Source organism: Ammodytes marinus, assembly GCF_949987685.1.
Source record: "Ammodytes marinus genome assembly, chromosome: 16".
Lineage (NCBI taxonomy): Eukaryota > Metazoa > Chordata > Actinopteri > Uranoscopiformes > Ammodytidae > Ammodytes > Ammodytes marinus.
This window is the reverse complement of record NC_137220.1, coordinates 2,223,596-2,238,741: the sequence shown is the minus strand read 5'-3', so window position 1 is coordinate 2,238,741 and position 15,146 is coordinate 2,223,596. Positions and strand designations below refer to the sequence as shown.

The following is a 15,146-nucleotide window of genomic DNA, read 5'->3' as shown; positions in this document are numbered from 1 at the left end:
TCAGATCATACCTGTGGCGTCGGGCGTCTCAGCGAAAGGCGTGCCCAGGCTGGAGCCTCCTATCCGGGGGTCTGACTCGTCGAGAGGCGCCCGGGGAGGCAGCTCTGGAGGGAGGGGGTCCATGAGCGGGGAGGAGCCGCCAATACCTCCATAACACACTGAGGACAGAACACACAGAGTTAAAGGGACACTGTGTAACATTTGAAGTAATTTATCAGCTAAAATCAATATCCTCATTCATCAATATGTCCTCATTGGTGTAAAATCACCTCTGCCAATAATCTGAATTATCCTCCTGAGCGGAGAATTACAAATATTAATATTACATTTTGTACATTGAGCAGGCAAGTCTTATGGAGGAATCCATGTTTTTGGAATGTCATCAGGTGCATTGTTTGGAATTTAGAATTGTTCTTGTCCTTGAAGGCCACTGTAGCTTCTGTTATTATTCAAAAGGGGCGGGGTTACCCAGGGAGCGTTGCATTCTAGAACTTTCTTGATGATGTCATATTACACACTGCACATTTAAGTTAAGTGTCTTGATAAGTCAAGGGTTGCATTGAAATTTGTCTTTTCTCATCTCCCCTATCAAGAGACAGACGGACAGACGGACAGACGGACGGACAGACAGACAGACGGACAGACAGACAGACGGACACAGACAGACGGACGGACAGACAGACAGACAGACGGACGGACGGACAGACAGACAGACAGACAGACAGACATACTTCCATAACACACTGACAACACAACACACAACGAGTTAAGTTAAGTTTCTTTATTCACTGTGACAAACAAACACACACACACACACACACACACACACACACACACACACACACACACACACACACACACACACACACACACACACACACACACACACACACACACACACACACACACACACACACACACACACACACACACACACACACACACACACCAAGTTATTAAAGCCGCTGTGTTAACCCCAATCTGTTAAATTAAGTTAAGTTAGATTCTTTATTAGTCAAGGGTTACATAGAAATTTGTGAAACTTTCCTCATATCCCAATCCAATAAAAACAGATGAATGCTTAAATTTGAAAGCATCCCCCTATAAGCTCCGGTCTATCTGCATGTCTTCCCCTCTTTGCCCCATTTCAGCTCTGTCTCTCCAAAATATGTCTAATAAAAAGTTCTGAGTGTCACAGACGAACCTTGTGAAAGTCGATCTACAATCTCGGGCGTCCCACTCATGTCCAACGGGCCACACCCTCCCTCAGCATCCTCCTGTTCACTGTGGGAGAAAGTTAAAACCAAAGTTTAAAGGGACACTGTGTAACATTTTAAGTAATTAATTAGCTAAAATCAATACCCTCATTCATAAATATGTCCTCATTGGTGTAAAATCACCTCTGCAAATAATCTGAATTATCCTCTTGAGCGGAGAATTTCAAATATTAATATTAAATTTTGTACATTGAGAGGGTAAGTCTTATGGAGGCATCCATGTTGGTTGGAATGTCATCAGGTGCATTGTTTAACATTTTGAATTGTTCTTGTCCTTGAAGGCCACTGTAGCTTCTGTTATTATTCTAAAGGGTTGGGGTTACCCAGGGAGCGTTGCATTCTAGAACTTTGTAGAACTTTCTTGATTATGTCATATTACACACTGCACCTTTAAATACTTTATTCATGGGTTTATTTTTAGAGAACATACACACACGAAAGAAAAAAATTATAATACAAAATAAGATAAACAACTAACTCTTTACAGGTTTCTAAGGACGTCCAATTACATTGTTTAAACTAAAGGCAAATGTTAAGCAGAAAATAAAAAGTCAACGAGGTGTCATGTAGGTCCCTTCAGTGCTGTTATATAGTCCAGGAAAGGCTGACATATCTGTTTAAACTTCTCTGCTTTCCCTGAAATCTCATAAGGGATTTGTCTCCATTTATAAAGTAATTTAAATTTTTTAATATTTCTGAAACAGTCTCATTTTTCCTCTGATGATCATAAATTACATGTAACAGCAAACGAGACCATCAGTGCAAAGAAAGCTATTTTTATATAGTTTTTCTTAATGCCTTTGTCATGGGTATATGCTCACCCAGGAACAACAGCTGGCGTGGTAAAAACACTACCGCTTTTGTCCAAAGGGGGGGCGCTAGAATTAACACAGACTGAAAGTTCCTCAGAGCATCTTTTAAGTTCTTATTCTGAATCTAGACATATTATTAATAAAAATTCATTGAGAAAGAGAGAAAGAGAAAGAGAGAAAGAGAGAGAGAGACAGATAGATAGATAGATAGATAGATAGATAGATAGATAGATAGATAGATAGATAGATAGATAGATAGATAGATAGATAGATAGATAGATAGATAGATAGATAGATAGATAGATAGATAGATACTACAAAGGGTTTTTTAATGTACAAAATGCCCCATCCTTCATCGATTCTCTACCTGAGACAAACGCCGTTCCTGATGTCGCTCAGCCAGGCTCTCATCTGAACCGCGTCTCGAGTCTCAATCACGTACTGCGCCGAGCCGTCAAGCTGGGAGAGGGAAAAACACACATTAAAGGGTTAGTGTGTAGTTTCAGAGGAGGGGGGTTTGTTTACATTCACAGAGCCTGCAGTTACTTTACTAAACATATTTTCTCTACATGTCATTCTTAGTTTTGAATAATTCTATCATCATAAATCTAATTATTTTGAGGAACCCGGAACCAAACGTTAAGACTAGAATATGTGTGTAAACCAAACTGTGGGCCCTGCTGCTGTAAACAACAACAACAGTGAAACAGTAACTTTTCAGGAAGCTTTCTAACTTCAAACAGTGTTCCAGGGATCACATTTTCCTGTGAGGAAACATTGTTTTTATTCAAGATATGAGAATATACCTTAGAAAATGTTTCACTTCTCTGACACACCCAAAGGCTTTTTACTACACTACATACTAAAGTACAGAAGAGTTTTAGTCTTTTTACTACACTACATACTAAAGTACAGAATAGTTTTAGGGCCACAGACAGGAGAGAGAAAAAAAATCAGATAGGGATGATTTTTTTTTCCATTATGTCGAGAAATGTCAAGAATAAAGACGAATACTCCAACATGCTATTGGAGTTAGTGGGGCATCTGGGTATTTTTGACATGCATGTATTGGGACATCCTAAATATTTTTTCCACCATACTAAATAGCAGAAAGTATGGGGATTGGAATGCAGGGTAATGGTCCTATGAATGAGTGATGGACCTATTGCACAGCTTTTTCCCCATGGCCATCCGACTACTAAATGCACTGTGATGAGTGATGGACCTATGAATGAGTGATGGACCTATGAATGAGTGATGGTCCTGTGAATGAGTGATGGTCCTATGAATGAGTGAGGGTCCTATGAATGAGTGATGGACCTATATGAATGAGTGATGGACCTGTGAATGAGTGATGGTTATGAATGAGTGATGGTTATGAATGAGTGATGGTTATGAATGAGTGATGGTCCTATGAATGAGTGATGGACCTATGAATGAGTGATGGTTATGAATGAGTGATGGTTATGAATGAGTGATGGTTATGAATGAGTGATGGTTATGAATGAGTGATGGTCCTATGAATGAGTGATGGACCTATGAATGAGTGATGGTCCTATGAATGAGTGATGGACCTATGAATGAGTGATGGTCCTGTGAATGAGTGATGGACCTATGAATGAGTGATGGTCCTGTGAATGAGTGATGGACCTATGAATGAGTGATGGTCCTGTGAATGAGTGATGGACCTATGAATGAGTGATGGACCTATGAATGAGTGATGGTCCTATGAATGAGTGATGGACCTATGAATGAGTGATGGACCTATGAATGAGTGAAGGTCATGAATGAGTGATGGTTATGAATGAGTGATGGTTATGAATGAGTAATGGTCATGAATGAGTGATGGACATGAATGAGTAATGGTCATGAATGAGTGATGGACCTATGAACGAGTGATGGACCTATGAACGAGTGATGGACCTATGAATGAGTAATGGTCATGAATGAGTGATGGACATGAATGAGTGATGGTCATGAATGAGTAATGGTTATGAATGAGTGATGGTCCTATGAATGAGTGATGGACCTATAAATGAGTGATGGTCCTGTGAATGAGTGATGGACATGAATGAGTGATGGACCTATGAATGAGTGATGGACCTATAAATGAGTGATGGTCCTGTGAATGAGTGATGGACATGAACGAGTGATGGTCCTGTGAATGAGTGATGGTTGTATGAATGAGTGATGGACCTATGAATGAGTGATGGACCTATGAATGAGTGAGTGCCCTTCACCTGCAGTAGAAACGTGTTCTCTTTGTCTGGGACTTCCAGAGCTGTGGTGCTTCTACAGTCCACGATGGAGCAGCAAGGAACCGTCAACCTGGGCTTAGAAGACTGGGGAGACAAACACCACACAACATCATGAAACTAGGGCTGGCCCGAATTCCATTTTTCAGGCTTCGAATATTCGTTGGTTTTTCCGAGCGAATATTCGAATATTAGTTCCAGAAAAACACACCATCAAAAACAACATATTTTTTTTTTTTTTAAATTTAAAAAAAAAATTAAAAAAGAAAAAGAAAACGTTAATAATCCCTATATACTCCCTGGAACCGATTTTGACAGTATCTGCATATTTTGTTGAAGATTTACGCGCTCGGAGGTGAAGTAATGGATGCGCTATGACACTTAGTGATGTAATATCCTCCTAAATTAGCAGTACTACTACTACTACTACAATATTACTAACTTTTATATCCAAATATAAAATTATTTGATGACATTATATTGCAGTACTAGCTTCTTGCAAAAAGAATTTTGAAAAAAAATTAAAAATTAAATAATAATAATAATAAAAAAAAGCTCCGAATACTAATTTAAACTCTGAATACTAATTTTCGAATAATTCGGGCCAGCCCTACATGAAACGGTTTGAAAATGTGCCTTTGTAACAAAATACAGACGCCCGGAAATTCACTGACATATAACCCTCCATAAAACCTACAAAAAAAATCTAGTTTGTACTTTTTTTATTGGTACAAATGAAAAAATGTGCTACGAGGAACTTTTGAATATTTCTGAAAGAGTAAAAAAAAAAATTCAACTGATGATCATGAATTACATGTAACAAGCAAATGAGACCATCAGTGCAAAGAATGCTATTTTTACAGCCAGACAGACAGACAGATAGATAGATAGATATACAGACAGACAGACAGAAAGAAAGAAAGACAGCCAGACAGCCAGCCAAACAGCCAGACAAGACAGACAGACCGCCAGACAGACAGACAGACAGACAGACAGACAGACAGACAGACAGACAGACAGACAGACAGACAGATTAGACAGACAGACAGACAGACATATCACTTACTTTGGGTGGAATGAAGAATTCCAGGTAGTACTCCTCTCCCCTCTCCCCTCCGTCTCTGTCTCTCTCCTTTAACACCAGTCGACATTTATGCCACCGTCCGCCTCTCCACGCCACAGTGCCCCCGCTGGCCAAGGGCTGCACTGCACCGCCTTGCCCCGACGACCCAGAGCTGGCATTGTTATTATCCGTCCCGTGGTGCAGGAGCCCGAACGAAAACCCGCTAAATGCATGACTCGCGCTCAATAACTCGTCGTTCGAAGAGCTCACGCTAACCCCTCCTTCCCTGACTAGCCTTCCTACTTTCCTCGGCGCGTTTCCCATCGAGTTAACATTGCCGGCGCTGTTAGCACTACCGCTAGGAGGCAGCGTGGATGAATGAGATGCAGCCGTATTAGTGAGGACAGGCGGTGGGGATCTAGTCAGTCTCAGCTTCTCCAAACGGTGACTCCATTTTTCTTTTTCCCCGCCGCCGCCGCCCTCTCCGTTGCTTCGCCGCCGATCTCTCGCGGCGTCCGATATCGACAAAGACGTCGCGCTGCTGGAGGAAGATGGAGGGAGGGAGGAAGAGGAGGAGTGGGGGAGAGAGAGAGGCATAGAGAGAGACACAGGCATGGTGGAGGAGGTCGGGGTGGTGGGCTGCGTCCCCGAGTTCCTCTTGCTCGTGGTATTCGGGTCGTTCACGCCCATGGTGTAGCTGTAGCTGGAAGGCAGGGGGCTTTGGGCAGAGTCGCTGGATGAACTGCGCCAGTGAAGTATTCCCCTCACGCTGCCCCGCACGCTGCGTCCCACGCTGCGCAGAGAGAAACGCTTCTTCAGCTTGTTCTTGGAGTTGGGCGTGCTCGTACCTGGCGGGGAGAATGTGTATAAACAAGTGTATCATTAAAAGGCGATCGGAAACAACGATATCGTTACATTACAGGTCATTTAAAGCTTAAGGTCTTGTAGCTTCAGTGCCCCGACTCCTGGAACAACTTACAGCAACAAATTAAACTAAATACCTTCATATCCTTTAACCAATTTAAACAAACTATCTTAAATCTGCCAAACTCTACCTGTAACTGTTTTAATTAGGCTATATTGTACTTTCACCCATTTCATTTTAATTGCTGCCACTCTTCACCACTGTGTAAATGTTTCAATTGTTTTTCTCTTCACCTGTTGTTGTGTATTTGATGTATTTGCATTGAATATTGTTTATGTATTGTTGTTTTTCCTTTGAATTTGTTTGATCTCGACGTCATTGTAAATGAGGGTCACCCCTCAATTGGTCTCTCGAGGATAAATAAAAGTTAAATTAATTTAAAGGTGCAGTGAGAGGTTTCAGGAAGCATGGGGACCTTTGTTGGGCTCATTTCAAGCTTTGTAAACTGGCAGTGACTTGGGAGAGATTATTTTTGGGCTTAAAAAAAAAAAAAAAATTATATTTCTTTTATTGTTTGTTTTGAAGTGTCCTAAGTAGTTTTTTATCTGTCCTTTTCATTTCAACCTGTGAGTAACAATTAACAACCTGGCACTTGTCATAGGGGCGGCAGTGGTGAAGTGGGTAGGGAGATTGCCTCTGGAGTGCAGGGTCGGAGGTTCGATCCCCCGTCTCCCCGCCACATGTCCAAGTGTCCCTGAGCAAGACACTGAACCCCAAATTGCTCCCGATGGTTCAGAGAGCGCCTTGCATGGCAGCTTCTACCATCGGTGTATGAGTGTGTGTGTGAATGGGTGAATGTGGTAAGATATGTAAAGCGCTTTGGGGCTGAGAAAATCGGCTAGAAAAGCGCTATATAAGTCAAGTCCATTTACTATACAAAAAAAATAAAAATAAAGAGATTTTGATTTAAAGGTGCTATGAGGAACTTTTTTAAATATTTCTGAAACAGTCTAATTTTTCCTCTGATGATCATAAATTACATGTAACAGCAAACGAGACCATCAGTGCTGTTACCTGTTGGGGGAGAATGTGCATAAAAAGGTGTATCATTAAAAGGTGATCGGAAAGCAATATATCATTACATTACATGTTATTTAAATGTGCTATGAGGAACCTTTCTTTCTTTCTTTCTTTCTTTGAAATCAGTGAATAGCTCCTCACGATCCGCAGAAAAAGTGATTTTGACAACAAGCATTCTCTGGAATCGCATTGTGTGTGTGTGTGTGTGTGTGTGTGTGTGTGTGTGTGTGCCAGTGTGTGTGTGTGTGTGTGTGTGTGTGTGTGTGTGTGTGTGTGTGTGTGTGTGTGTGTGTGTGTGTGTGTGTGTGTGTGTGTGTGTGTGTGTGTGTGTGTGTGTGGATGTGTGTGTGTTTGTGTGTGTGTGTGTGTGTGTCTGTGTGTGTGTGTGTGTGTGTGTGTGTGTGTGTGTGTGTGTGTGTGTGTGGGTGTGGGTGTCAGTGTGTGTGTCAGTGTGTGTGTCAGTGCTAAGATCAAGGCAGCAACTTCCAAGAACCTTGTTGAGAAAAACATTTCTGGGGAATCAGCAAAACTAGCCTTGTGAGGTCATGGTGTCTTCACAGGTGTACGGGTGTTTCTGTGTCTCACATCCTAACTGTCTGTCTGTCTGTCTGTCTGTCTGTCTGTCTGTCTCTCACATTCACTCACTCACTCACTTACACACATAGACACAAACACACGCACACACACACAATCTCTCTCACACAGACGCTTACCTCCACACTTACCTACACACACACACACAACCTCTCTCTCTCTCTCTCTCTCTCTCTCTCTCTCTCACACACACACACTGAACCCCCCCCCCCTCCTCTACACACACCCCCCCCCCCCTTCTACACACCTTTGGATCCCACAAACGAGGACGAGGTTGTGAGCTGTCCGCTGGTTTGAAACGGATCACACTCACACTCTCTCACACACACTTACCTCCACACACACACACTTCACCCCCCCCCCCCCACACACACACCCCCCCCCCCCCTTCTACACACACCTTTGGATCCCACAGACGAGGACGAGGGTGTGAGCTGTCCGCTGGTTTGAAACGGGTCACACTCACTCTCTCACACACACTTACCTCCACACACACACACCCCCCCACACACACACCTCTCCCCTCCCCACCCTGACCCCCCCCCCCACAGACACTTCACCCCCCCTCCTCTACACACCTTTCAATCCCACAAACGAGGACGAGGGTGTGAGCTGTCCGCTGGTTTGAAACGGGTCACACTCACACTCTCTCACACACACTTACCTCCACACACACACACCACCACCCCCCCCCCCCCACACACACCCCCCCCACACACACACACACCCCCCCCACACACACCCCCCCCACACACACACACACCCCTCCCTCCCTACACACACCTTTGGATCCCACAGACGAGGACGAGGGAGTGAGCTGTCCGCTGGTTTGAAACGGGTCGTTCAAACTGTCGTCCACGTCGGCCGATTCTGATTCCCCCTCTTGATCCTGATCTTCTAGTTCTGCGTCTTCGCACACGGACGCATTTCCTCCCAGACCCAGCCAGCTGTCCTCTTCCTCCTCATCTACGGGGGCCGAACCGTTCCCGGGGGGGGCTGCGAGCATCATAGCCACCCCCCCTGACCCCCCCATAGCCATAGCCATAGCATTTCTGTCGTCGTCGCCGCGATGATGTTGTTGTTGATGCATTTGTGGATTCACGATAGAGCCGCCATTGTTGTTTCCGCCCACGGAGGAGCAGCAGGAGGAGGAGGAAGAAGGAGGCAGGACGGTGGTGTGGGCGTAAGCATCTTGGTACCTGGAAGGGAGGGAGAGAAAGAGATATTAGAGATGGAGGGAGGGAGAGAAAGAGATATTAGAGATGGAGGGAGGGAGAGAAAGAGATATTAGAGATGGATGGATGGATGGATGGATGGATGGATGGAGGGAGGGAGGGAGGGGTGGATGGAAGGAGGGATGGATGGATTTTTTTTTTTTAACCTTTATTTATACAGGTAAATCCCATTGAGACCGAAGACTCTTTTGCAAGGGAGACCTGTTTTCCTTTCCCACGTTACCATTCACACACACATTCATACACCGATAGCAGCAGGCTAACTATCGACATTCACACGAGGCAAGGTGGGTGAAGTGTCTTGCCCAAGGACACAACAACCATGACACAAGTGGCAGGGCGGGGATCGAACCTCCAACCCTTTGATCATCGGCCGACCCACTCTACCACCTGAGAAACAGTCGCCCCCAAATGGATGGATAGTTAGACAGACAGACAGACAGACAGACAGACAGACAGACAGACAGACAGACAGACAGACAGACAGACAGACAGATAGATAGATAGATAGATAGATAGATAGATAGATAGATAGATAGATAGATAGATAGATAGATAGATAGATAGATAGATACTAAATAGACAGACAGACAGACAGACAGACAGACAGACAGACAGACAGACAGACAGACAGACAGACAGATAGATAGATAGATAGATAGATAGATAGATAGATAGATAGATAGATAGATAGATAGATAGATAGATAGATACTAAATAGACAGACAGACAGACAGACAGACAGACAGACAGATAGACAGATACCCATACCTGTCCCCAGCTCCTCTGTTGTCCAGCACTAGTCTTGTAGGAGCTGGTTTGGGGTTCCCGCGTGAGGCTGCGTTAGTCTGGGCACACGGCAGCACATTCCCCCCGGACCCCGACAGAGGAGACACCGCCTCCTCTTCCAGTGAAGTCGCATCAGACTGGGGAGAGAGACACACACACACACACACGCACACAGACAGACAGACAGACAGACACACAGACAGACACACAGACAGACAGACACACACACACACACACACACAGACAGACAGACACACAGACAGACACACACACACACAGACAGACAGACACACAGACAGACACACAGACAGACAGACACACACACACAGACAGACAGACAGACACACGCAGGCAAGGACGCACACAGACAGACAGACAGACAGACACACACACACACACACACATTGGGGGAAATTGAAGTAAAGATTAGGAGAAGCATTCTACGTTTACTGGTGTATTAAAGTAGCTACGATGAACTTTTAAATATTTCTGAATTACTGAGAGTTCCTCGTAGCACATTTAAACAAATATTTCTATTGTCATTTTATTTTCTAAAGTTACGCACTAAAGCTTTAAGTATATCCTAAAAAAACACAAAAGCAAGTAAAGTAAACCCTTCTTCTTCTTCGTAGCAGCAGCAGCACCATCGTCTCACCATGTCTTCCCTGGGCGGCGGTGGCATCCCTTCCAACTCGCTCTGGAAGTGACGTACGAACCGGTCCGTGAACCTGCGGCAGAAAGCGGCCGCGGAGTCCGGCGAGTAGTGGGGGTTCTCCAGTAGAAACGCCCGGAAGTGCCGCGCAAAATCGCCGGCGGCCACCCGGGCGTGGAGCTCGCAAAACTCAGTCCAACTCAGGCACGGAGAGGGGCTCGGGGTGGGCGTGTCCGACAGAGAAGAGGTGTGTTGTGTCTGGGTTTGATTTGAAATGTTTGAGGGGTTTGTTAGTGGCGGTAAAGGCGGGGGTCTTGTTGATAACAAGGGTAACAAAGATGGGGATGGAGGGGAAGGGGAGGGAGAGGGGGGTAAAGGGGAGGAGTTACTCGCCCGCGGGGAAGGCGGGGTTAAGAGTGACCCATTCATTCTCTCTTTTTTTTTTTTTTTTTTTTCTTCGGCCAATCAAATCACTTCAAAATATAGGACTGGTGATGACAGCGATTGAAGTTTGGGGACGCGGGTTTCGACGATACATTTGTGTCGAATCATTTACGAATCAGTGTGTGAGAGAAGCCACATTTAAGATCAACACAAAATATTGGCAAAGTATCCAACCCCATGCAGGATAGATGGATGGATGGCTGGATAGGGGGGGTCCAAAAACGAGGGTGATTTTTTTATATCTCCCCAAGGCTTTCGAAGGATTTTTTTTTTTATGCTACATATTTCGTTTTGTGAAATTATTCAACGCTTGGTTATTTCAACAAGAAGAATATGCCGGTGATTGAATGGTGCGTGTGGGATTCACGAGGCTTGTTCCTTCTGTTTCATCGTCTATCGTACATCCAGAGAAGTTTGGCCACATCCTAGGAAAGAAAAACACAAAAAATAAAGGTAAATGGGGGTGCTCCGGTGGTGTAGTGGATAGAGCGCGTACCATATTGGCTCCGGCCTTCGTTGCAGTGGTCGCGGGTTCAAATCTGACCCGTGGACCTTTACTGCAGGTCATCCCCCCTCTCTCTCTCTCTCTCTCTCTCTCTCTCTCTCTCCATTTCAACTCTGTACTATAAAATAAAGCTTGAAAATGCCAAAAAATTATCTTAAAAAAAGTTAAAAATAAATAAAGGTAAAGATTCAAGATTCAAAGTGTCATATGCACAATAAGAAACTTGTTCTCAGTCACGCTCTCTCTCTCTCCCCTCCCTCACTCCCTCTCTCCCTCTCTCTCCCTCTCTCTCTCTCTCTCTCCCTCTCTCTCCCTCCCTCTCTCTCTCTCCCCTCCCTCTCTCCTTCCCTCTCTCTCTGTCTCTCTATCCTTCCCTCTCTCTCTCTCTCTCTCCCTCACTCTCTCTCTCTCTCTCTCCCTCCCTCCCTCCCCCTCTCTCCCTCTCCCTCTCTCTCTCTCTCTCAGTCATACAGTGAAATTCTTCCTTTGTTTTTCCACGGACTGAATGCCAAGAAAGAAATATAAAAATATACAATCGCCTATACAAGTAAAATAGAAAAAAGCAGCAACAATATGAGGTTTGTTTAAATTGCAAGTCACCCAAAGGATATGTGAGGCTTTGGTCAATATTGGGATTTTTGTCTATGTATCTTCCATAACATGTCTTCTTTCATACTAGTATAAATCAAAAGGTCCAACATGTACATTCAAGGTGTTAATTTGACTAAACCTTGTCTGTTTTGCGTCTGTATATTTCTCCTATACAACCATCTTTAACGGACATTATCTCAACATTAGTTTTTTTTTTTGTCAATACTCTGAACCAAAAATCTCAACTTCTAAAAGCACTTACATCAACTAAACTTTCCATAATCATTCTCAGCACTATTCTGAAGGTTATTACAGAAGGATTTGTTCATATGTTGTCAATTGTCTGATTTATGGGACATTTTCTTCTTAAAAACGTGCTGAAAATAAAAAATTTCCGACCTGTACATATGTGAAATTTTGCATAAATCGTGTACTGTATTGCTTCAATTGTTTTGATACAACCAAACCCCCTTGAATAGGCTTTTTAGCTTTAATTAAGCTATATAACAATAATCTTGCATACGTATTTATATATAGCACCTTTAAAAATAATGGTTTACAAACGGATAAACGGTCGATATCTGTATTTGTATAAAAATATAACACAAAATATCGTATCAAATCAGAGTATTTTAAACAGTTTGGTGTTCATATACGTTAATTATCCGACTACTCCATCCACCCCTGATGAAAACCATACACAAAACCAACAGGTTAAGTGTGTTAGATTTATGTCAACGTAAAACAATATTAATTCTACACAAAAATTGTAGAGTAATAGCCGTTGAAACGTCAACGCCACATAACATTCACTTCCCTACAAATACTGCCATTAAAAAAAAATACCATCTTTATATGTCTGATTGGGTTGATATTAGGCTTTTTATGGGATGTTTAGAGTAACATTAACAGGGTCTAAATTCATCCAAGCATAATATTATAAAGAATTATCATCGAGCTATACGCTACCTAGCATTCTAGCTCAGTTAGCTTAGCTGCTTAGCTATTAATAAACCTGCAATGTTCTGTGCTTGTTCCGTGTACCTGTGTATCCCAGTCCATTGGTTTCAGTCCGTGGGTGTTACGGTGACACTGGCGCACGTTTCATTTCTATTCCACTCTCATTTAAACGGGAAATAAATCATTTTTTGTTAAAGGTTGTTGTTGTTGTTGCTAGATATGAATATTTGCCTTGGACCCGTTCGTCTCGCGCTGTCCTGTTGTGTTCTCGCGAGACTTGGTGTATCGTGGCGTGAGGTTGAGGGCCACACTCTAGAAAAAAATAAAGAAATAAAAAATAAACGCGAAAATTCAGACAATAAATTTAAAAATGTAGGTGAAATAACTAAATTATTCTCTGTAAAATAAGACGAGACACAACAGGCAAAATAATGTTTTTAGAAGCACTGGTCAATTTTGAGATTTTTGTCTATGTATCTTCCATAACATGTCTTCTTTCATACTAGTATATAGATCAAAAGGTCCAACATGTACATTCAGGTGTTTATTTGACTAAACCTTGTCTGTTTGCGTCTGTATATTTCTCCTATACAACCATCTTTAACGGACATTATCTCAACATTATTTTTTTTTCCAATACTCTGAACCAAATATCTCAACTTCTAAAGCACTTACATCAACTAAACTTTCCAAAAATCATTCTCAGCACTATTCTGAAGGTTATTACAGAAGGATTTTTTCATATGTTGTTCACTGTCTGATTTATGAGACATTTTCTCCTTAAACAGGTGTATTTTTAAGACCTATAGCCTACAAAGTATTTTTTTATTTATAAAATACATTTAAAAAAAAACAGGCTGTATCCAAATCTGTCTAGTCAGATAATTTTGCCACAAATTAAATTAAATTAAATTTGACAGAAAACATAAACAAGTCATCAATCGACGTGTCCAGTGAAACATAGATTTAAAAAAAACATTATAAGTTTAAACAGATATGTCAGCCTTTCCTGGACTATATAACAGTCACTGAAGGGACCTACATGACACCTCGTTGACTTTTAATTTTCTGCTTAACATTTGCCTTTTAGTTTAAACAATGTCCTTAGAAACCTGTAAAGTAGAGTACGCCGCCATGTTAGTTGTTTGTTTTATTTTGTCTTTCATTTTTGTGTTCACTTTTTCTGTTGTGTGTATATGTTCTCTCTCTAAAAAAAATAAAAAATCCCCAAAATTAAGCATTTAAAAAGAAAAGTAATTAATTTTACTCATATATAATATATCCATCTATACACATGTATTTCTAGAGGACAAATTATACATTTGTACACGTATTAAAAATATGAAAGTATTGTTTTTTCTAGTAAAAATTGATAGTAAATTCTATATATCGATATTATTGTTATAAACTGTATTTTGTTATTACACTGATTTAAATGTAGTGCTGCAGTTCCTCACTGTAACCGCTAGATGGCAGTGAACACTCATGAGTCTTAAACCTGCAGTGTGTAGAATTTTGGGTTTTATTTCCTAGCAGATTTTGTAGAAAGTAATTATAATATCCATAAGTACATTTAATTTAGTGCATAATTGCTGAATTTTTTTTTTATTATTATTTTTTCCCTTAGAAAGGGTCTCGTATATGTCCATATTTCTGCATATTTTGGACCAAGGCCTAGTGCCGCCATCTTGAAAGTGTCATAGTTGGAATGTCATCAGGTGCATTGTTTAAAATGTAGAATAGTTCTTGTCCTTGAAGGCCACTGTAGCTTCTGTTATTATTCTAAAGGGTTGGGGTTACCCAGGGAGTGTTGCATTCTAGAACTTTCCAGAACTTACTTGATGATATCATATTACACACTGCACCTTTAATACACAGTCACCTGCTGTACACACACTATCCCTGCTTTCCAAATCACATACTTTTTCTTTTTACTACACTACATACTAAAGTACAGAAGAGTTTTAGGGCCACACACAGGAGAGAAGAAAAAAAATCAGATAAGGAAGATTTTTTTTCATTAT

General features: G+C 42.0%; 2 protein-coding genes across 2 annotated transcripts in view; both read right to left on the bottom strand.

Moving 5' to 3' along the window:
* On the bottom strand, positions 1 to 13,361 carry sh2b1 (SH2B adaptor protein 1; the record flags this gene model as incomplete). Its single annotated transcript, XM_080043984.1, has 9 exons — positions 13,207 to 13,361; positions 10,626 to 11,491; positions 9,953 to 10,107; positions 8,730 to 9,145; positions 5,411 to 6,255; positions 4,330 to 4,431; positions 2,457 to 2,548; positions 1,205 to 1,284; positions 1 to 158 (listed from the first exon to the last, which is right to left on the bottom strand). Exons 2-9 carry the CDS (start codon positions 11,049 to 11,051, stop codon positions 1 to 3), a joined length of 2,274 nt encoding a protein of 757 aa, XP_079900110.1. The 5' UTR covers positions 11,052 to 11,491; positions 13,207 to 13,361.
* Positions 11,453 to 15,146, bottom strand: part of LOC307262962 (ceramide synthase-like) — a gene marked incomplete at both ends in the record, with an annotated part of 16,925 nt that continues 13,231 nt past the window's right edge. Inside the window, 2 exons of the mRNA XM_080043983.1 lie at positions 11,453 to 11,491; positions 13,354 to 13,434. Coding sequence (XP_079900109.1) covers positions 11,453 to 11,491; positions 13,354 to 13,434 — 120 coding nt within the window. The remainder of the gene's footprint in view (positions 11,492 to 13,353; positions 13,435 to 15,146) is intronic.